This window comes from Ambystoma mexicanum, chromosome 3p (genome assembly GCF_040938575.1).
Source record: "Ambystoma mexicanum isolate Mex_15411 chromosome 3p, UKY_AmexF1_1, whole genome shotgun sequence".
Lineage (NCBI taxonomy): Eukaryota > Metazoa > Chordata > Amphibia > Caudata > Ambystomatidae > Ambystoma > Ambystoma mexicanum.
Window position 1 is genome coordinate 678,077,658 of NC_090925.1, and position 22,467 is coordinate 678,100,124.

General features: G+C 44.2%; 1 protein-coding gene across 1 annotated transcript in view; it reads left to right on the forward strand.

The window, feature by feature from the left end:
- The window catches only part of ARL10 (ARF like GTPase 10), a 50,147-nt gene that overhangs the window by 13,345 nt on the left and 14,335 nt on the right, over window positions 1-22,467 (forward strand). The window contains exon 2 of the mRNA XM_069651455.1: window positions 21,038-21,206. Coding sequence (XP_069507556.1) covers window positions 21,038-21,206 — 169 coding nt within the window. The remainder of the gene's footprint in view (window positions 1-21,037; window positions 21,207-22,467) is intronic.

Genomic DNA, 22,467 nt, shown 5'->3' on the forward strand with positions numbered 1-22,467 from the left:
CAACATTTGCCCCTGATCTTGCAGATCTTTACATGAATGAATTTGAGTCAAATTCGATATGCTGAAAATAATCCTTTCACAGCCAATATTATAGCATGGCATTGATATATCAATGACACCTTTATGCTGTGGAGGGGGGTACTGGGCAATTTAATGCTTTCCTAACATGGCTTAACACACTTCAACAAAGTCCATTAAGTTCACAATGGAGTCTCATAAGGAAAAAATTGCATTTCTGGATTTACACATTTTTCAATCTGTAGAGAACACTCTTGGAACAACCCTTTATAAGAAACCAACGGATAAAAATACCCTCCTGCAGTTCGAAAGTTTTCATCCATAAAAAGCCTTGAGAGAGAGCCTGCCTTATGGGCAGTTTCTACGTATCAGGCGTAACTGCAGTAATATAAATGACTTCAAAGCAAACCGTGATGAGCTATAATTAAAACGGAAGAAGGTGTCAAGAAATGGCAGATTAAAACAAATACAGCTATATATAACGCACAGGGCATACATGACCCCTCTGAGGATTTCAAAGTTTAAAAACGTTGGGCGCCAGGTGTGCCCTAAGTGCGACAAGGAGAACGCTGACATGGCACACATGTTTTGGTCATGCCCGGTAATTGAACGCTTCTGGGGCGAAGTGGCACAAAAACTGGCGGAGAAAGGGGTCACGCTCGTGATAGATACGGCCTGGGCCTGTTTGTTGGGAGGGTTCCCCAGATCACGGAAATTTAAACATGTTGGGAAATTGAAAGACTTGGCATATGTGCTTGCAAAACGAAGGATTGCTATGGGATGGAAGAAGTGTCGCAAGCCACGGGTGGAGGTATGGTGGAAAGAGTTACAGAAATGGGCAGAGGCCGAAACGATGGTATGGCAAGAAACTAGAAGCATGGGTGGGGAGGAAGTAGTGGGCTCCCTGATGGCTTGGAAATCATTCATAGCGGAAATGTTTGGAGTAGTATCGGATCCAACAGAATCCGAGGGCTGCGAAACCCTGCCACACGAAGCAGATATTGAATGCGAAGAACAAATAGGCTCATAAAGGGGGGTGGGATTGGGGGAGTAGTGACTAAAGACTAAATGCGTTTGATGGAACTGTTATAAATTGTACTGCATGTTTGGTTTATATTGTTGTTTGGTTTGAATAAAATTAATTACATTTTTTTTTAAAAAAAAAAACTATAAAACTGAAAAGTAAAGGTTATCCGGCTTCTAAAATAAGGAGGGCATACAAAAGAGCATGAAATGCCAATAGACAAAGAGTGTTTGACCAAACAAACCAGAACTAAAATTGAAAAAATGACACGTGTCTCATCCTTTTCCCCGATAAGTAACAGCCTAAGAAAATGTATCCTTCAAAATTGGAATATTACCCATACAGACACTTTTCAGGTCCCACCTCTGCGATTCGCATTCAGACGAATGCCGAATCTAAGAGATAAGCTAGTGCATACATATGTACATATGCCAAGCAGAAGATCAGCAATCAAGAACAGAACACTTTGTGGCACCCCCTTGCCCCCAGTGAGAGGACATTTTAGGTTTGGTGGGTGTTGTGTCTGCTACCTTACCAAAAACATAAAAGAGATTGATTTGAACGGAAGAAAATACATAAAAGAGATTGATTTGAATGGAAGAAAATGGCAACTTAAAACGTTTACAAATTGAGCCACAAAATGGGCCATCTATGGCATTAGATGCCCATGTGGGCTCTTTTACATAGGCAAAACAAAAAGGCCAGTTTGCCAAAGGATATGCGAACACCGTTCCTGCGTTAACAATTGGGTGTCCGATAAACCACTCGTGGAACACTTTAAAAAAGCTCAACATACCGACAAAGACATCTTTTGGTTTGTGTTACAGACACTGCACCCCCACCCCCGTGGTGGTGGCGGCAGAGACAGAACGCTTCGAAAGTTAGAACAGAAATTAATCTTTTCTTTAGACTTGTGAACAAAAAGCATCGAGCATCTACATAGCGTGGAATCTGTTTATACACCGATAACAGCTATAGCGTCCTGCCTCCTACTTCGGTATGTGCACGCAGAGCTGTGTGTGCTCCTGATCTCTGTAAACAACATTTAGGCACCCCGGACATTGGTCATCAAGGCAGGAATGACATTAAGCAACAGCCAATCATGATAGCATGTATTTGTAATACTTTGGAATTTCATTCGGCCCTATCAGTATATGACATCATGTTGTACACAATAAATATATACATAAAAAATATATGTGAGACTGCGGCTATAACTATCATGTAAAAACGATATTGAAGTAAATGCAGTTCACCTCTGCTGTATTTAATTAATTCCCCTTTAAATCACCTGTGGACGGTTCTGTGTGGGGAAAGTAAATAAGTCGGAGCAAAGAACAAAATGAGTTTGTGCTTATAACATACCGGGTAGGACTTATGTGCTTTTCCCTAATATATAAAAAAATGATTCCTGCAGCCACATGGGCTGCAAATATATTAATAAAAAGGATGCACCACACGGCAATCTTAACAGCCGTGCATGATCTATACCGTAAAGGGTTAAGTTCCATATAACATGGTGCTTGTAACAGTCATATACCACTTACAAGGAAAAAAGTGAGCTGGTGTTCCACAATTGGGATCACATGACCGTGAGTTTCTATAAAAAACTTGGGAAGTCACGTGAACCACAATAGGAATGCTTGAGTGAGCACGGCACGCTGCAAAGAACGAAGTAAGTACGACAAAGGTAGCTCTTTGCACTAATAATACAATGCGCTAGTCTTGTGTATATTAATTGTGTCACACTCACCTGTGTCTGTGCAAGAGTGATGGATGAACCTCCCTTGACCCCCGAGTTTTCACTTCCCCTGTTTTCCTCCGGAGGGATTCCTGTCAAATACAAGGTAAACACTCAGACCTGAATTTCACCTGATTCCCCTGGGCCCTTCCCTTCACTTTAAGGTGTGCTGTGATGTCCCATAAGGGCTTACCTTGACCTTTAGTAAGGTGAGCACTCCATCCTGCATTTGCAGAGGCGCGATTCGCTTGTATGAATGATGTCAATGTCTGTTGGCTGAGTTCAGATGCCACACGCTGTTAGATGCCTTCACAGCGAGGCCGATTGTTCAAGGCGCCAGTTTCTTCACTGGCTAGAAAGTCTTTTCCACAAGTGAAAGTTGCGCGGAGAATGTTTAGTGTCCTGAATTGTCCGTATTGTATTTGTTTGCCAAGGTATTTTGTGGGTGAGTAGCGCTGCGTGTAGAAGTTAGCTGCTGGTAGGTAAGCGCAGCGTCTTAAATTCGAGTGCGCCTGGTAATGTCTCTCCTTTTTCTTCCCTTGCAGGAGTGGATTACGTGATATTAGCGCTTTGAGTCCGAGTTCAGCGCTACCGGATACTTGGTGGTCTGGTAAGTTTGCATGGAGACTTTGGTAAGTATGTACTGCATTATGAGATGGAGCGCAGTGCAATAGTCCCCGCGTTAGTAGAGCGAGCGCAATGACTAATGTCTCTTCTTTCTTTTGCAGGGGTTTGTGCACTCGTACAACTGACCTGGTTACCAGTGTCACTGGAAGATTCGGTAAGTATGCGCAGCGTTATTGAAATGCGCATGCTAACGCTGTTCTTCTTTGTTCTTACAGGTGCCGGTGTTGAAGTCCCCTCTTGACCTGAGATAGCCACGGCGTGGAGAAATCACAGAGTGCCTGTAAGCAGAAGCAGAACGATCCAGAGCAGGTAAGCAGAAGCGGGAGGATCCGAAGCAGGTAAACAGAAGTAGGATGTTCCGGAGCAGGTAAGCTGAAGCAGGATGATCCAGAGCAGGTAAGCTGAAGCAGGATGATCCGGAGCAGGTAAGCTGAAGCAGGATGATCCGGAGCAGGTAAGCAGAAGCTGGCTGATACAGAGCACAGCAAGTGTGTTGCTGATGCAGCTCACAGTAAGCAACAAGAAGCACTGGAAGAATCTTGGTTGTGGCTTATATAGCCAGCCACACCCAAACACTAGAAAGCTCATGGATTGTCATGCACTTCCTGTTTGGCAACAGGAAGTGGTAACCAGGATGTTACTACAAACACTAGGAAGGAAGCAAAGGAGGGATCTTCTATGGGTTCTTTGTGTGCCTATGCCAGGCCTGCCAGGCCTCCACCCAGCTTACCCCAACTACCTGCCTGATACCCATGACAAATTGAGAATCTCCCATGCCTTCAGGTTGGCAAATAATCCTGAGCCCTTCAAGCAGAGACCGATTTGGCTTCTTCTGAAAGCGCTAAAGTAACACTCTATAGACTGGGAGACACCCGCCTTGCGAAAAACCAAAGAACTGATTTCCATTTCGCTTGTTGAAAAGTAAAGAAAATAAGGTATGAGGTGAGCCAGCACCAATTAAATAATAACATATTATAGAAATGACAACTAAGACAGCGCTCTCCTGTGTTATTTCTAGGTTGATACAAAGTAGCCAACATGTAAACAAGCTTCAATGTGGTACGCAGCCTCACTGAAAAAAAACTATTCCGTGTCTGCTGACTGACTGAGGTCAGACGGTATGGTGACTATGTAAGTTTTAGATAGTGGAACCATATGAGTTTAAAATAAGGTAGAAATAACATATTCACATTGAACGGATAGATAGAGGACACAGGTTAAAAAATAAAAAAAAGACCAGGGACTTTAAGCAGCAGGTACTGGCCCTTTCAAAGTAATATACCAGTGAATGGTATCCTATGAAATGATGAAGGTACTACTATGAACAGATAGGATAAAGTAGCATTGCAAATTAATGTTTACAAGTCACCTTTATAAGTAAACAACGATTAAAGGTATAATCACCAGATATGAATATTTCTTTTGAATATATATCTGAGATAATACCCAACAAGTATGGAAACCATCACATATTATGGACTATCCGCCATACACTATGTGATGGGTGGTAGTAAACGAAAAGATAAGGGCAGGTAAAAAACTGTGATATTTTGAAGTTCAATAAATAATTAACTGAGCCAAATGAACTAGGCTTCATGGAAATTGAAATAAAACTGTTGTGCATACAAAATGAAAATTGCTAGGAGAATAGCTATTCACAAAATGGTTATAATATTGATATGGAAAAATGGGTCCGTTTATAAATACTATGTATTTCTTTGTTTTTAGATGTATACGTCAATTATGTTATGTTGAAGACTTAAGAAGTGTCCTTACTCCAAAAGGTGTACTAAAGTGTCCTGAAGACAGCCTTGACTAAGCCTAAAAGAAAGAATAAGTAATTGACGGCTTTGGTATTAGGCTAGAAACATATGTAGCTGTTGACACCTCTTTGTGAGGGCCTATGTCTATGTACATGGAAAATAATTGTGTAAAATGGTCACTCACTAAAGTTTACTAACCTCACTTATTACTGCTGTGACAATCTTTACTCAAATAGAAAGTGTGAGATAGTTAGAGGTTCAATTAAGTTATCTATGTTGTGTTTATGTTTTAACTGTTTTGTTTCATGGTTTTCTGACGTGTTTTTTCACGCCTTTTTATGATGATTTTTCAATAAACTGCAATTTTGATTTATTAATGACCCACTATCATTTTCTGAATTTAATTATGATTATGGTAAAACTACGTGTGTGTCATATGCGTTTTCCCTAGACGAGTTTGCAACAACTGGGTAGCTTTTTTGGAAATTGTGTATGTATGCATACCACTCATACTCATCCACGCACTAGGACCAGTATTAATGCTCCCCAATGTGACAGAGTAAGATATTAACTACTGAGACGAGGAAGAGGCAGGGAGCAATAGTGATTACCCCTGAGGAAGTCCCATACCAGCTTCCGAAACAATACATACAGGATCTTCCATCAACTACTGAGACGAGGAAGAGACAAAGATCAGTAACGATCACTAAGTCCATGAAGCTTATACTGCGGTCTAGTCTTTGGAAGCTCTTTAATCAGACCGGGAGATTTAAAACCCAGGCAGCTGACCGCAATGAAAGAAAGCTGCAGACGCTGAGCTGCTTGGTTCCCTGCACACGTACCGGCTGGAACGTTGGTGGGGAAGACGCCACGGGAAACGCTGCAGATGCTAATCCTCCCAGCAGGAGAAGGAATCGGAGTGCAGAGGACATGCTGCCCACAAGGGAAAGGCAGCAGAAACCAAAGACCAGCACGGCAGAGGCGCAGCGGATGACAGGTCGCACGCCAAGCCCAAGAACCGACAAAGACACAAATATCGACACAGCGGATGGCAGGTTGTACGCCAAGTGCAGAAGCCGAAGAAAACTGAAGCAGAGAGGCGCAAGAGACACTTTGAGCACCCAGTGAGCGCAGGTGAACAGAAAGGGTTAACGGGTTGCCTAAAAGTGTGCGCTGCTTCAAAGTAGCTATCAGTAAGCCAAATAAGATATGTAAAGAGGCTGATCAGTATAAAAGATATGCCACGAGTGAACGAAACAAAGTATTTGAAAAATCTAAAAGACCTATAAGCTATTCCATGAATGGATTGTTGAACCCACAACTTAAATGGGCATAAAGAGAAAACCGAGTGAAAGTGAATGAACTTGAGAGAGGGGCAAAAGCCCTGTATATGAAAAAGAGAACCATATAAAAAGTGACACGCCACTATTGGGCTGATAGTGTTTCATGGGTAAAAGAAAGTTGTGATATAAAAGTCCTGGCAAGGGAGTATACCAGGGAAGAGCAATGTGTGAAAGTCAATAAGGAAGTCCTGAGAGAAGAATATACCAGGCAACTATTTCCCTAAGAACTGTGTGTGCGCCAAGAGGGAGAAGCCATCCTCTTGGCTCCAAGAAACATACATATTGGTAACAGGAACCTGGGAAAAGGAGTCATTCCCTGGTACTGTGAACATTGTCCACTTGGAACTTTATCCTTTCATTTGATGGGAACATGTGTGCACCTTGATATCCAGAGAGAATATCCTTTACGCCTTTAAGTTACTTTTTAGAGTGCAATGGCCAGAATAGGATTTCGGACACAGGACATGCTTTTTAATTTGGACATTTTGACAACGGACAGACCCCAATTGCACTACACATATATCCACCAATAATCCTAGTCTGACCATAGCACTATCCTATTCTCAATCAGCACTAACACACTAGCCAGCACACCTATTCCCATGGCACCTGCAACCCATTCGCGCAACCTTCGCAACATCACGCCGGACAACATACTCCCTTTGATCTCAGGGCTCACCACACATACTGAAAACTCAGCCGACCCCTCCTCCTTGGTAACTATCTATAACCAAACTGTGTAGGCAGCCTTAGACTCGCTGGCACCCCTCGGCAATTGCAAAGCTAAACCTAAAGCACATCTCAATCACTGGTTCACCTAAGAACTCAGACTTACGTAGCAAAAAAAGAAATGCAGAAAGTAACTGGAGAAAAAAAAACCTCAATCTCTAATAAACGACAATTTACTTCTCTAGCATCTGAATATAGAAAAGCCACCCATCAAGCAAAAAGCAACGCATATAGCCTTTGAATAGAGTTTGCCAATTCTACCTTCAAAGAGCTTTTCTCTGTTTTGGGAGAATTAGAATCCCCATCACAGGCCCCAGACTTATGCATTAAGGATCAAGTCTGGTGTGAAAATATACAAAAGGCCCTTATGGACAACATTTCTTCACTCCAACTCAAAATCAATAATAAAAAAAACTGAAACACCTCTAATCAACCTACGATGGAACACAACCCACCCAAACCATTCCCGAAGTTTGAGTTCTCTCCCATTACGCTAGACGAGACTACTAAAATCATAAAAGGCCTTAAACCATCACAATGCCAAGGTGATATCTGTCCAGCGACGCTAATCAAAGATTGCGTGGACAACTTGGCACCATTCATCACCTCATTATAAACAACTCATTTGCCTCTAATAAAGTACCTGACAACCTTGAAGAAGCATGTGTATTGCCCTTGCTGAAAAAAACCGAACCTAAACCCTAATGTACCAACTTATTACCGGCCCATCACAACAGTGCCATTCCTGTTAAAGATTCTTGATGGGGTCGCTTATGTCCTAATTCAAAAATACCTAGAAATGCACCATCTGCTGGGCTTCCGCCAATCAGGTTTCTGTCCAGGTCATGGCGCGGAAACGGCCCTGGTAGACCTAAAATCCCAAATGGATCAGATAAAAGACAGAGGGAGCCTTAGCCATCCTGCTTCTCCTGGACCTCTCGGCGGTATTTCATCTTGTAAACCACAACATCTTATGCCGCCACCTAGCAAGCGATGCCCACTTTTCCAACAACGCCATAGCGTGGATCAAATCGTTCCTCTCGAACCGTTCGATGAGAGTCTTCTCATCCACAGCAGCAGCTATTCCTACCCCAGTCACTTGTGGAGTACCTCAGGGATCATGCATATCCCCAAACTATGCTGACGACATCCAAATACTAATTCATATCACATGGGACTACAATACCGACGCAATCTATCACACCATCCAAGCCTGGATGGCTCAAAACGAGCTTTGTCTTAACGATGATAAGACCGAGATTTATCCTGGGCAGCCCAGCAAAACTTAAGAGCCTCCCACCTTCATACCAACCCTTCGACATAGATGGAAACTATATCATGACTGCCAAAGAAGTTAAGACATTAGGGGTCTACAAGTCAATTCCATCCCCTCAGCATCATCCTATACTGCTAAACCTATCACTGCACGCAGACCATATCTTACAGAAGAGAATTGCATCACCCTGCCAAGAGCACTAATCCCCTCCAGGATTGACTATTGTAATGCCATTTTCGCAGGATCCTCTTCCAAAAACTTCAAGAAACTCCAATGTTCAGAACAACGCTATTAGAGCAGCACTCAATATCCCAAAGTCCGAACACATTACTACTTTCAGAGGAAACATTCACTGGTTACCAGTTAGAGACCGCATTAAATTCAAAGTACTCACGCACACATGCCTATCTAACACGGCTACACATTACCGGTCTAGTTTGATTACCAAAAACCAACCAGCCAGACCCACCCGCTCAACTTACCTAGGGCAATTGACAACACCAAGATATAAAAGACAAAGAGCAGGTGGCTCCAGTTTCCCCGTCATGGCAACTTAACTAACGGAACACCTTGCCTATGGAACTAAGGCTGGATCCCTCATTATTGTCCATTCGCAAAAAACTAAAAACATGGCTCTTTACACAGGACACCAAGTCGTATCTTTACCTATAAGAGTCCTAGGGCCTCATTAAGAGTTTGGCGGTAGCCATGGCGCTATTCGCACCATGGCTGCCGCCAAACCGGGCTCCTTTACCGGGTTTCCTGAATGAGGAATTACCGGGCCATTCCGAGTTCGGAGGGCCCGGTAATTCCTCCCTCTGGGAACCCGGACCCAGACCTTCCCCATTCACATTGAGCCCCGATAGGGCTCAATGGGAATGAGAGAGGGAGCTAACAAGGGGCTCGCGGGACCCGGAAACGACGCCTCGTTTTACCAGGCGTCCTTACCTGGTCCCGTGAGGGGAGCTCGTAATCAGGCGGAATGGTGTTAACGGGCCCGCCACCATTAGCGGAGCCTGTTAACCCATTCCGCCCGACTTGTAATGAGGACCCTTGACTTGTTTAGCGGACGGATCCTTTGCTTTTCTGAACTCGACTCTGTCACCTGCTATTAGTCGTTACTCGTCGTGGCACATAGACATTACCTTGCAACTGTTTTTTATCACTGTATTGTATAACAAACAAATTGACCTGTATGATCTGTAACCACATTCTTAAGCCAAGCACCCAGATGCCTGAGGGTTAGGTGCGCAATACAAATGCAATAAATAAATAACTCTGTAATGGCGCTTTGCATGACTTCTGTCTTAGTAATTGGAGCTCTGTTAATGCAATTTATCCTACATAGGGCAGTGTTGTACCTCAATCATTCTATCGTGACAAGCACACACTTCACTGCTCGTCATTCAGTTCCTGACAACTTGTGACCTTTATAATGATATGTTTGGATTTACTGCCTAGGGACATAAATTGTTATCTCTTTTTAACACCAGCTTGGGAACTCGGCTAAGCTGATGTGTTTTGACCAATCGGTGTGCAGTGTCCTGTCCTTTTATCTCTGGGGTCTGATATCTTTCTTTGTAGCTTTTTCATGACCTCACTCGCAATTCAGGACTGTCAAGATGCTCACCCCCTTGCATTAACCAATTACTGCGCAGCTTTCAGTCTTTTGCTCTGGGAAGTTGCAACTTGGGATGTGTGCGTCTCTCTGCAAGGGTCTAGCTGATGTTTTCTGCTCAGAGGGTGGGGTTTCTGAAGCTTCAGGAATAGCTAACTAGATTTTGAGGCCTACATCTACTGTATAGCCAGCTAATGTAAAGGGTTTCAGTCATTTATTATCATTATGAATACTTCTTCTATGTTCACCTAACTAATATTACATGTATCTATTTAAGGATGGACAGTTATGTTCATCTGTAAGGTGTATGCATTATGTCTTACTGAAGAATGGCTACTAGTGCCTTATTGGGCCTATGCAGGAAAGCCTTCTTTATATGGGATTGCTTGCGTCTACGCTGTGTGCCTTTTCATAGTGACTTTCGCAGCTTGTATTTTCACGCACGTTTAGGGCATTGGATGTGCTCTCCAATATTGCTGTACTCCCCAACAAAACAAGGTTTGAGAGCATCTGGAAAACGAGGGGACAAAGAATTGTTACATCTGCCAAGGAAAGGGGAGATATAAAATCAGAAGAAGGCAGATTATTTAAACCACCTCTAACCGTGTGCTTCTCCTATGGACAATCTCGGCATATTGCCTGACATTGCCCATGAAGTAAAAAGGAGGAGCCCATGGAAAATGGCTATATGACTGGGAAAGAATGGGAGGAAGTGAATTCCCCAGAAGAAGAATTTCTACAGACAAGAAGCAATTATTACTTTGGAGTCACCCCTTTTAAGACCCATGAACCCGCAATTGTAAACAGATTACCCGTTACAGCACAGATTGACTCTGGTAGTAAGCAAACAGCAGTGAGAGCAGATCTAATTCCAACCAAATCCTTACGTCTGGTAAATCCTGTAAGGATAACATGTGTCCATTTTGATGATGAAACATACCATCAAACACCCGTCACAATCCAGGTTCAAGGCAAAACTACAAAGATCAACTCTGTGGTCATTTGAGGACTACCAGAGGAAACCATAATTGCCACTGATTACCCAATTTGAAACCCTTATAAACCGGATCAACACCTCCTCTGCTACATATTCCCTTTTGACTCGGGAGGATGAAGGATTTATACAAGAAGACCCTGTCTGGGACTGGGAGACCACACTAGAGAGAGAATCTTTTTCCCAGGAGAAGCATTGATTCATAATCTAATAGGGAACCCTTGGGCGGGAAGCCAAAGCATTAGGGGAAGGTTATGTGATGAATCGGATGGTATCATCACAAATTTCCCTGCGGTGGCCTCTCCCTATGTGGCCATGTGGCCAGGAGATGACAGCCGCTACCGGATCCTAACCCTGGGGGGGCAGCTATATGAGGGAGGACCACCTTGGAAGAGGCGACAGGGGGTGGGGGTGTGAGATCATCAGGAAAAGATATTTCCCTACAGGGATGTTTCCTGCATTCTTCAAGCCTTAATGGCTTATTTTTTATTTATATATTTATTTTATGTATTTGAACTTTTTTTATAGTGCACAAAACCCAAAGGTACCTAGGCGCGTAAATTTACAAAATTGGTTACAGACGGCTTAATCAATGAAGAGGTTCCAGTAGCCAGGTGCAGTGCAGCTCTAGTCTTACATTTTTTTCATACAATATACAGTCTCAAACATATTCAAAATGTATGCAATTTACATTAATTCCATAATTACAAAGAGTGCACAGATAAGCAGGCCCTATTTTGTTGCATGCCTAACAGAGATCTTGCTCGAACAGCAGAGTTTTAAGGCTTTTTCGGGACGACCATAAGGATGAGTCAGTTCTTGGAGATGGTGGCAAGGTATTCCAGAGTTTTGCAGTGATCACTGGGAAGCTGGATCCGACCAGCTTTCTGTCTCTTGAATCTTGGTATAGAGATTAGGCTAGTGTAGGAGGACCGCGTAGGGTGGTTGGATTGGGTTTTGACAATTAGACTGCTAAGATATGCAGGGGCATTATGCAATATGGCACCACTCCTCCTCATCCACGTACTAGGACCAGTATTAATGCTCCCCAACATGACAAACAGAGTAAGACATTAACTACTGAGACGAGGAAGAGGCAGGGAGCAATAGTGATTACCCCTGAGGAAGTCCCATACCAGCTTCCTCAACAATACATACATATGGAATCTTCCATCAACTACTGTGACGAGGAAGAGACAAAGGTCAGTAAGGATCACTAAGAACGGTAAGCTTATGCTCCGGTCTAGTCTTTGGAAGCTCTTTAATCAAGCTGGGAGATTTAAAACCCAGACAGCTGACAGCAATGGAAGTGAGCTGCGGACCCTGAGCTGCACTGTCACCTGCACGACTTACTGCTGGAACGATGCGGGAGAAGACGCTGCAGATGCTAATCTGCCCATCAGGAGAAGGAAATGGAGTGCAGAGGACAGGCGGCCCCGCGAGAGAAAGGCAGCAGACACCAAAGACCAGCACGGCACACGTCAAGCCCAGGAACTCTTAAAGACTGGCATGACAGAGGCAGAGCAGATGACAAGTTGCCCGGCAAGCCCAGGAACCGATGAAGACCCGAATACCAGCACGGCAGAGGCACAGCAGATGACAGATTGCACGCCAAGCCGAGAAGCCAACAGAAACCGAAGCAGGTAGATGTGAGAAAACACTTGGAGCACCCGACCAAACCCAGGGGAACTGAAAGGGTTACCGGGTTGCCTGAAAGAGTGCGCTGCTTCAAAGTAGATATCAGTAAGGCAAGTAAGATATGTGAAGAAGCTAATCAGTATGAAAGCTATACCACGAGTGAACAAAACAAAGTATATGTAAAAGTTAAAAGACCTATAAGCCAATCCGTGAATGGATTGTTCAACCCACAACTTAAAGGGGCAGAAAGAGAAAACTGAGTGAAAGTGAATGAACTTGAGAGAGGGGCAAAAGCCCTCTATATGAAGAATAGAACCATACAAGAAGTGATACCCCAGCATTGGACTGATATTGTTTCATGGATAAAAATAAAGTTGTGATATAAATGTCCTGGCAAGGGAGTATACCAGGTGAAGAGGAATGTGTGAAAGACCGTAAAGAAGTACTGAGCGAAGAATATACCAGGCAAAATAAGTGTGTGTTCATTTACAGGAGAATCGTTAAGGAAGTTACATGTCGAAGATCTTGAACTATTTGAAACGTGATTCTTTGTTTTGAACTTATCTGGAAAGGAACCTGGGGAAGGGGACTATTTCCCCAAAGAGTGTGTGTGTGCGTGCCAAGAGGGAGAATCCGTCCTCTTGCGCTACAAGAAACCTACGTATTGGTAACAGGAACCTGGGTGAAAGGAGTCATTCCGTGGTACTATGAACATTGTCCACTTGGAACTTTTTGTTGGAGTTATAACATTTCATTTGATTGGAACATGTGTGCAGCTTGAGATCTAGGGAGAATATCCTTTACACCTTAGAATTACTTTGAGAGTGTGAAGGCCAGAATAGGATTTCAGACACAGGACATACTTTTTATTTTGGACATCTTGACAATGGACAAACCCCATTGTTTTTGGTTGAGGTAGGGAAATACCTCCCAGGACAGGGATAGTAAGGCATTTCCCCAACCCTTTTTGATTTCTAATAAAAGTGTATAGCCAAAACTATAGTCCTCTCTGTCTGCGTCTCATTCCTGGCTCTTCACGTAGGAGTGAAAAGGAAAAATTCAATCTCTCCAGATTAGTCTTCATGGCTAAAGGACACACAGCAAAGGATGTTAATATTGTGGCCGATTTCTGAACCTACATAGTTTCCGATTACTGTTATTCACCTGGTAACCTCGGCTATCTGCTGTAAGGTTGTAATACAGAAGAAGAGTGGGTCTGAATTCAGTTTTTTAAATGTATTTTTGGTTGCCTCTTTCTAAAGATCCTATTCTATTCTGGCCTCACCAGTGTTTTAAGTCCATTCCAACAGTTCCTAAAAACAAATCTATTGACTTGCCATTTAAGAGTCTCTTCATTTTTAAAAACTCGAGTATCCGAAAGCTTACCCAACTCAAGGAAACGGTTACTTCTGTGCTTATCATGGCCATCTTTCTCGTATTTAGAACAGTTCATGCAGTAATGTAACTGTGGATTAAATATTAAACCAACTTAGTTTATTTGGAAAAGAACACGTTTTTGTTGTACGGTTCATCAAGCTCAGTCTTTCACTGAAACACCTCCTCTCAGATGGAATGTGGGGAGCAGTGTCTCTGCTCTTGGCAAGTGAGTGGGGCTGAAGCAGCCTCTCTGCTCCTATCAGGCACGTGGCGGCAGCAGCGTCACAAGACACTCCCTATGGGCTCAGAGGCTTCAAACTCGGACATTCCGTCATGTTTTATTCGGCGCCAGCACCTCAGGCACAGGTCATTTTTAGGCGCACCCTCTTGGCTGCTGCCAGCAGGGCGCAGAGACCTTGCCACCTGGTTACTGCTGTTTGTTTAAATATATCGTTACCCGAAGCACCGAATAATGCAGTGGTTCGGCTGACATATTTAAGCAAACACTAGCAGCTCAGTACATGGAGCTGTAGTTTAACTGCATGGTCATTAATCTAATTCGCTCACTGCAGGCTTCTGTTTTTAGGTTAGTTTATTATGTTTGTTTGTGCTTGTCTTTGTTCATCTGTGCGCCCTTAAGCCTACGGGTCACTGGTTGCGCGTTATAAATTAAATAAAGAAAAGCTGTATGCACAAATAGTTCCATGTCATGCTAATAAATGCGGGACACAGCAACCTATTTGTGCATATTGAAAAGTTACCCATATATTATAAAAACAGGAATGCCTATTCAAGGCCTCTCCTTATCCCAGAGTCTATAAGCGGGTCCTGTACCAGAGGTAATCGCACAAAATAGAAAACGGAGGGATCGGGGGAACCAGTGAACCATAAACCATAGCAAGTCCCCAGTAGTATGCACAACTAAGTGCAGTGTCCTAAAGACACCTCCCAGCCCTTGTAAAAGTATCAATGCCGAGTTATCCAGAATAATACATTAAAGCCGCAAGCAGAATGAAACCATAGTAAACCTTGGCATAAGCTTCCAATGATCGATAAACATTTCAGTAACCGTTACCTGCCTGATGCTCTCACACTTTGATAGTGAACTACCCGATACTGTATTCTTAACACCCTCCTCCTCACCTGTGGATATGTCGTCGGAGGATCTTTCTTTCGTTAATTCTTTTCTCTATCTCCAGTCAGAGTCGGGCTTCCTTTGGTGGATTTTAGGATTAGCTCTTCTGGAGGCCACTTTACATAATAGCAACTACCCCTGCAGTGGGGACCCCCAGGGAGCCGACCCCACAATCTGGGAAAAAGCCTTTCTTAAAAAACCCTGAACGTGATAAATTGTTCCGTGGAAGTTGAAGAAAATACTCCTGGCGTTCAGATGATGAGCTGTGCAGGAATACAACTTCCAGCGTGCACTTGGTCTGAGAGAATGATGTGATACTGCTCCGGAATAATCTCTCTTTGAAGGCAGGAAATCCCAAGAAAGGCACTGACGAGCCGTTTCGACGGACAAGGTAGGATAGGAGTTCAATGCCAGGCTGCCATTCCAAAGTGGTGACCAGAGATGAGCCAGTACGGGAAGAGCTCTCGAAGGAACGGAGGAATGGAAAGCTCTGCACACAGAGGGGAAGAAACGAACAGACAGGAAGGCGGGAACAAGGAGGGAAACAAAGAGGAAAGGAGAAAACGGGTAAACTGCAGACGGCAGGTACGCTTGAAAAGCATGTAAACCCGGGGTGAAAACACAGGGTTGCAACGCAACGAACGATTCCTGTCAGCACGTATTTCAATGTGTTAGGTCAGGTAGAAACACTGGACCGCTGCATGCACTTCTCCAAAACGGGTCAATGCTTCCTCCATGGACTCCATACTTTCCAAGGACGGTGGATCATGACAGATGCATTCTATGGAAAAATATATACATTGTTACTATTTTTTTGTTGTATTTTTTTGCATTTATTTGCAGCGCACATAACCCGTAGGTATCTAGGCGCTGGTTTCATTGTGGAAGGACAAGTTAAACGCGCTTGTTTTTAAAAAAAAAAAATTTAAAAAATTCAAGTGCGGTTCCGGGATTCAAACCTGTGTTTCTTCAGCGTGGCCTTGCTTCCAAGACCTGCGCGCTGCCACAGAGCTATCCTCCCGTCCCGTACTAGATGCTGTTACAGTGTTTCAAGTAAATTTACATAGTAGAGGTGAATGAGATGACCTTAAAAAAAGTTGCAAAACCAAGGGTAAGTACAGAAAGGCTGAAACACAGCCCAGAGCTCACTGCACCCCTCGGAGATCCAGGAAAAATGTTCGGGTGCAGGTAAGTACATGTTAACGTTGGCACAACAATTTGTTGAGTTTCCAAGACAGTCCAAGGGTTTTTATTATCAAAATGAAAAAGCATAGCAGGTATCTGCCAGGCAATTGGTTCAATAGGGCTTGTCCAATGGAGAGCACCAGGCTGGACAAGAGTGGAGAGATTTGCTAAGATTCTTTCTCTCGTCTCCCTTGCCACCACCTCCCTAACCTAGACGTCCCTGAGCCAATTAAGTCTCTAGTACTCGGTAACCCCTATTGTCTAAGGTCTTTCAACCAGCTGGTCGTAAGGAGCAAAAGGCCCATGCCTTGTCTCTATAGTCTCCCTTAGGGAATTTCTAACTTGACCCTACACTACCAATGATTATAGTGCTATATATTTGTGTATGTATGTATGTACCGTCAGACCCTAAAACCCACTATATCCTTATTACTCTATTCCCCCTACTCTCCATCTTGCTACTCCACCCTCCTTCTCTCCTTCCTATATCTCTCCTCCGTCTCTGATGTTTGTCTCTCCTATGACTTACCTCCACCCTCCTGTTACTACCTTCTCTCTGATACTACGACTCCCTTCTACTCCCCTCCTCCATACTACTCCCCCATTCACACTACTACGCTCTCCTCTCTGCACTACTGCTCTCATTGCAACGCCCTGATCATACTTACTTTCGCCCCTCCTCACTTCTCTCCTGCACAAGCCTATCTCCCATGCTATCTCTATCTTTCCTTCTCCCTCTAATCACCTTCCTCTTTTCCTACACTACGCACAACTGGTAGCATTCTCGCACAAATACCTCACCTGCACTCTGGTTACACCAGTTTTCCAAGCCAACATTCCACTCCTCTGTCCGTCCTCTGCATGGTCCCTTAGTCAACCTTCACCTCCTCCAACCTCATCCGAACAACCCACACTCTGCCTCTGATATCTCCTTGAATACGGTAGGTCTGGTGGTTCTTTTTCCCCCGTTCCCTTCCATTGGCTGTAGCGCTCACCTGACTCTCTGCACCAATAGGTACCTGTCTTTCCTGAGGAGTTGGATTACAGGGGTGAAAGCCCCTCTCCCTTTCTAGCATAAGTCTCTGATGGTTTTCCTGCTGTTTCTCTGATGTGCTAGCGGTCTGGAAGTTCATTTTTCTGCGGTTGTGTTGAAATTAGTCCTTTTCTGAGGCGCTGGTCGCTGGTGGGATGTGGTGAAAGCTCTTCTGTTTTCTCCTTGGTTTGATTGCAGTACAGGTTTTCTTGGTTGCTCCCAGGGGTATTCTGGTAGATGCAGTTTTGAAATGACAAAGAGAACACTGGGCAGAAGGAGTAGTGGGAGGCATTATGTGACGGAGTAGCACAATTGTTAACATCCAAGTCTAATTATCGGGAACTGGAACACCCTCCAAATTCCCCCCATAACTCCTACTTCCTGTATATGTGGTAGGGATGGTTCTGGCTTGTGTCTTAGTAAGCCCCCTGAACCAGGTTGAGAAGATCCACCCCCCCTTACAGTCCCCTCCAACATGGTCATGCCCCTGACAGTCACATACCCCAGAGTCACTTTTAAGGAGGGTTTCCGTGTCAGTTCACATTTCCATAAGAATAATTGGGAAAAGTTAAAGGTCCATTTGCTTTAGTGGAGGTAGGTCTGTTTGACCCAACGGGTGCAGATGCTGTGACAGGCAACTCCCGGGAAAGGCCACAGAAGACTCCAAAGAAGTGTTGTAGAGGACCGAAGATGGACCTCGTTCACAGAGGAAGAAGCAGCAGAACCGGAGGACCCTCAAGGTTCACCTGAGGGTGAATATCTTGAATAACGACCCAACCCATGGCCCACAGGTAAGTAGCTTTGGTAAAAAACTGCTCCAGCAGTGTGAAACAACCAGTGAGTCGACGCCCAATGTATATGTATTTACATATATGAAGTCATATCAAAATATTCGAAACAATAAAGAATCAAACTGAGAAAATCAAGGGGCGGCCGCAATATGATATGTTCAGGCATGATCACCTTCCAGGTAGAGGAAATTGAGTTTAAGGGCAGATTAGAAAGAATTACGAGTGATATTTTTAATAGTATGAGAGGGAATTCCATCGATGAGGAGCACAGAGAGAGGGTCAGAAGTGAGAGGCAGCACATGAGGTGGGGAAAAGCAAGGTTGCGTAGGGTGCAATAGATGATTAAGTTGGACACGTACTGGGGCTGGGTCATGAATAGATTTAAGACTAGCAGGAGCAATTTAAATAGTGGCATCCAGCCAGCATGGAGTTGGCGGGCTAACATGATATAGGAGCGGGTGAGGGTATACTATGGGCAGGTTGCTAAATTGAACACTTCATTAAGGGGCAGAATGGAGTAGAGAGTGAGGGTGCAGAGAACACTGGAGCAGTAGTCCAGCCGTCTAAATATCAGGATGGGGATCTGAGTTCAAGTACAGTGGCCGGTGAGGAGGGGGCAGATTTTGTAGATATTACATCAAACATAGCCGCAACTTCAGTGGCTATCAATTGGTGGAGCTGTTAAAGAGAACCTCAAGGTTGAGGGCCTGGGGGAAGGTAAAAGAAGAACAGGGTGGGGATTGGTGTGCCAGCTGGTAGATGGCATTGGACTTGGTAAGTTGAGCATTACTCAACAAAGAGGAAAACAGCCAGAAGACTGAGAATTAAAAGGGAGAGGTTGTGGTAAAGGTAGGAAATGAGAAAATGATCTTGGTTTTGTCAGCAAATAGTTGGTAGAAGAAGGTAAATGAGGAGAGGTGTTTACCTAGTGAGGCGTTGTAGAGGTTAAAGAGAATTGGGCCTTGGAAGATGTTTGGGGCTCTCCCACTGAGAGATGGGTGGAATCCGAGATATGGGTTTTCCAGGTAGTGGTGTATGGGAAGTTGGAAAATAGGAATCCACCCAAGAAAATGCAGCGTCTTGGATGAGAAGATGAGAAAGGGAAAGCAGGATAAAAGGGTAGTCTGCGTTCTTAACAGCTGCTGAGATGTATAAGAGGAGGAGGAAGATATAGAAGAGTATGCAGTGATGGGCCATGGTAAGAACGTTGGAGAAGTGGGTCAGTGCCATTTCAGTGGAGTACCAGCCCAGGAAACTCAGATTGGGTGAGGTAAAAGAGATCATTAGTTTGAAGTAGGTGCTGATCCAGGTAATAGCTTTCCACCCTCCCCATTTCAAGGACTTTGAAGTAGTGGTGTAGTAGAGCGAATGGGCAATGGTTGTCTGGTTTAGCCAAGGGCTTCTTGAGGAGGGATACTGCAGTGGCAGTTTTGGATAAGGTTGAAGAGATCTAAGGTCTGGGAGAGTTTGAAGAGTGAGAAAAGATAGGTGACTGGTGCCAGGTCCCTAATTATTTGTGGAGCAAGAGAGTCGGTGGAAGTACACAATAGATTAGCTTTCAGCAAAAGATTTCTGAGTTTAGCAGGAGAGGTGAGGTAAATGGAGCTGTGAGAAAAGAGACAATGCAAAGAAGGTGGGAGTGGGATGAGGGACATTTGGGTGTCTAAAATCTTGGTTCAGAAGTAGAAGGCAAAGACATTTACAAACAGAGAAGAGATGTTATTTAACAGGAGCAAGAGGCAGCATGGCCTTGGGACTAGTGGATCATTTCCAAAGGTGTGAGCAGAGTGAGGGGATATGGTTGCGGAAGTCTTTGGAGCTAGCTCCATTAAAGGCAGCATAGAGTACAGACTTTGAGGAGGGTAGTAGTGAAGGGAAGCGGCCTTTGCATCACTTACTTACTTACTCTGCATTTTTTGGTTTTTAGACCTCTGCTCTCTGGCGATAGCCACGGCTGGCTCTGAGGGCTTGCCGAAACAAAAGTCATTAAATGGTTTTCGAAGGAAGAGCTAAGGGTTGAGTGGAAGTAAGCAAAGGGTTGATTTCTAAGTGGGTAGAGGGGATAAGAAAAGACCGGACAGACCTAATGAGGTAGGTGGCCAGGGCGGTAGGTGTGCTCTTATGCTTAATTAACAGTGAGTTGGGTGGATAGAGGAAGGGGGGCATAATATTAAAGTGCCAATGTAAGTGGTCAGAAGAGCGATGTGTAGAGAGAATGGATGAGGCAAGAGAGGATGCTAAGAAGATGCAATCAAGGGGGTTGCCATAGGCAAGGGTCAGTTGGCCATGAAAGGTGACCTACCAGTAAAATGTCAAGGTCAAGTTGATAGGTGGTAGATCTTTCAGTTTGAAGTCTCTAAGAGGACAATATAGGACCCCAGTATAGAGGGAGGCAAGAAGCGGGTTTAGGTTATAGTGAAGGAGAGAGGGCTAGGGGGGCTCTAGACAAGGCAGGAAATGGGAGCAAGGAGTGGAGTCGTTTTAAAGAAGAGCAGGTGAAAGTCAGGAGGAGGAAAGGGGGCAGACTTGCCTTGGACCCTCAGCCCTTCAATGTCACAATAATCATGATCTTAGAGTTTGCAGATTTGGAATTGAAGCATGGTAGGTTGGATGGATCCTTACTGATGGGTTCTAGTTGTAGGTTGCTGCAGAATTCCCTGCTTCCTCCATCTAAAATGATGATGCTTTGATGTATCCCAAACCATGTGGAACCCCCACTTATGCCATCTCTTCTATTCTTTACAGGTGACAGTCTCCAACCGGCAGGTCCTGGTGCTGGGCCTGGATGGTGCTGGCAAAACAAGTATTATCCATAAACTGTGCACTGACGATGCCAAGACTAGCACATCTCCTACCCAGGGCTTCAACTCAGCGTGCATCACCACGGAGGCCTTCAAGATGGACCTCCTGGAGAGTGAGTAGCGTATTGGCATGCCACACTCTGGTTTGGAAGTATAGTCAACACCTAAAACTAAAAAGGGATAGGCCAAGAGCTTTGAATTAATCAAAACCAGTGGCGCTTCTAAGGGCAAATTTACATACCATTGATTTTAAGCTCCTCTGCGCTATTACAAAACATGGGCCACATTACAAGTTTGGTGGTATCTCAGCGGTAAATCTGCTGAGATGCCACCAAACGGATTTACTGTTACTGCCCAGAAGAATTACTGGCAGATTACAGGTGGCGGTATGGCGGCATTAGTCCCCATTTATGGAGTCCGCAGGACTCCATGGGGATTTCCGCAGAATTACCACCAGCAGTAATTCCACTGAAATTGCCTTTTTTTGGTGGTAAAGTGGCAGAATTACATCCAGCGTTTTGCTGGAGGTTTTTCCTCCACCTTGCTTCCAAATCCATAGTGTCACGGTGTGTTATTGCAACGGTAAAGCAGTGGTAACTCTGTTTACAACTGCATTACCACAGTTTTTGGGCACACCGCCAAACCCATAAGGAGGTTGTTTGTATTGTATTGGTCCTGCACCATGGGTTAGATTAAGTTAAAATCTTCCCTCCATAACATTGTGGTTTTAGTTTGTTCCTCTAAGTGAGAAATTGTATGCTAGACGTGGGTCAGTTGCCTGCTATGCCACAAGAGAACCAAATAGGACCTCACTGATGGGATTGATGGCAGTGATGAACCTCACTGATGGGATTCATGGCATTGTTTTCTGTAGCTCATGTTTTTAATAGAGGCATTCTTCCAGGGGCCAGCTACAGTAAGGGCCCCAGAGAGCTTGGGGTGTTTCTAGAATACAAAGAGCTGATCCATTTTAGCACACACCACGTTTCTGGTGTCTTCTACAAATGTACACAGCCTCTAAAACACAGTGTAGAGTGCAGGTGATTATCAGTGGGATAAGACAGTCTAAGGAAGGAAAGGAGGGTAAACATGTATGTGACTCTTAATACAGAAGCCTGGCCTTTGCCCAAAATAAAGCACATTACCTGTGGCAACCCAGGGCTCAAATGCACATGCTGTGCACCTCCGTGTGCATTAAAGATTACGTCACCTTGAATTGGTCTGAGGGTGTCTTTGCCTATAAGCAGTCACAAGCTAGAGCATAGACAATCAGATTTGAGGAACCAAATACTGAGTCGTCCTCTGGCTGCTGTTCCTACTTTCACATCACAAGTTGGGACCGGGTTGTCTACACGGCTACATTGCAGAGTGCTG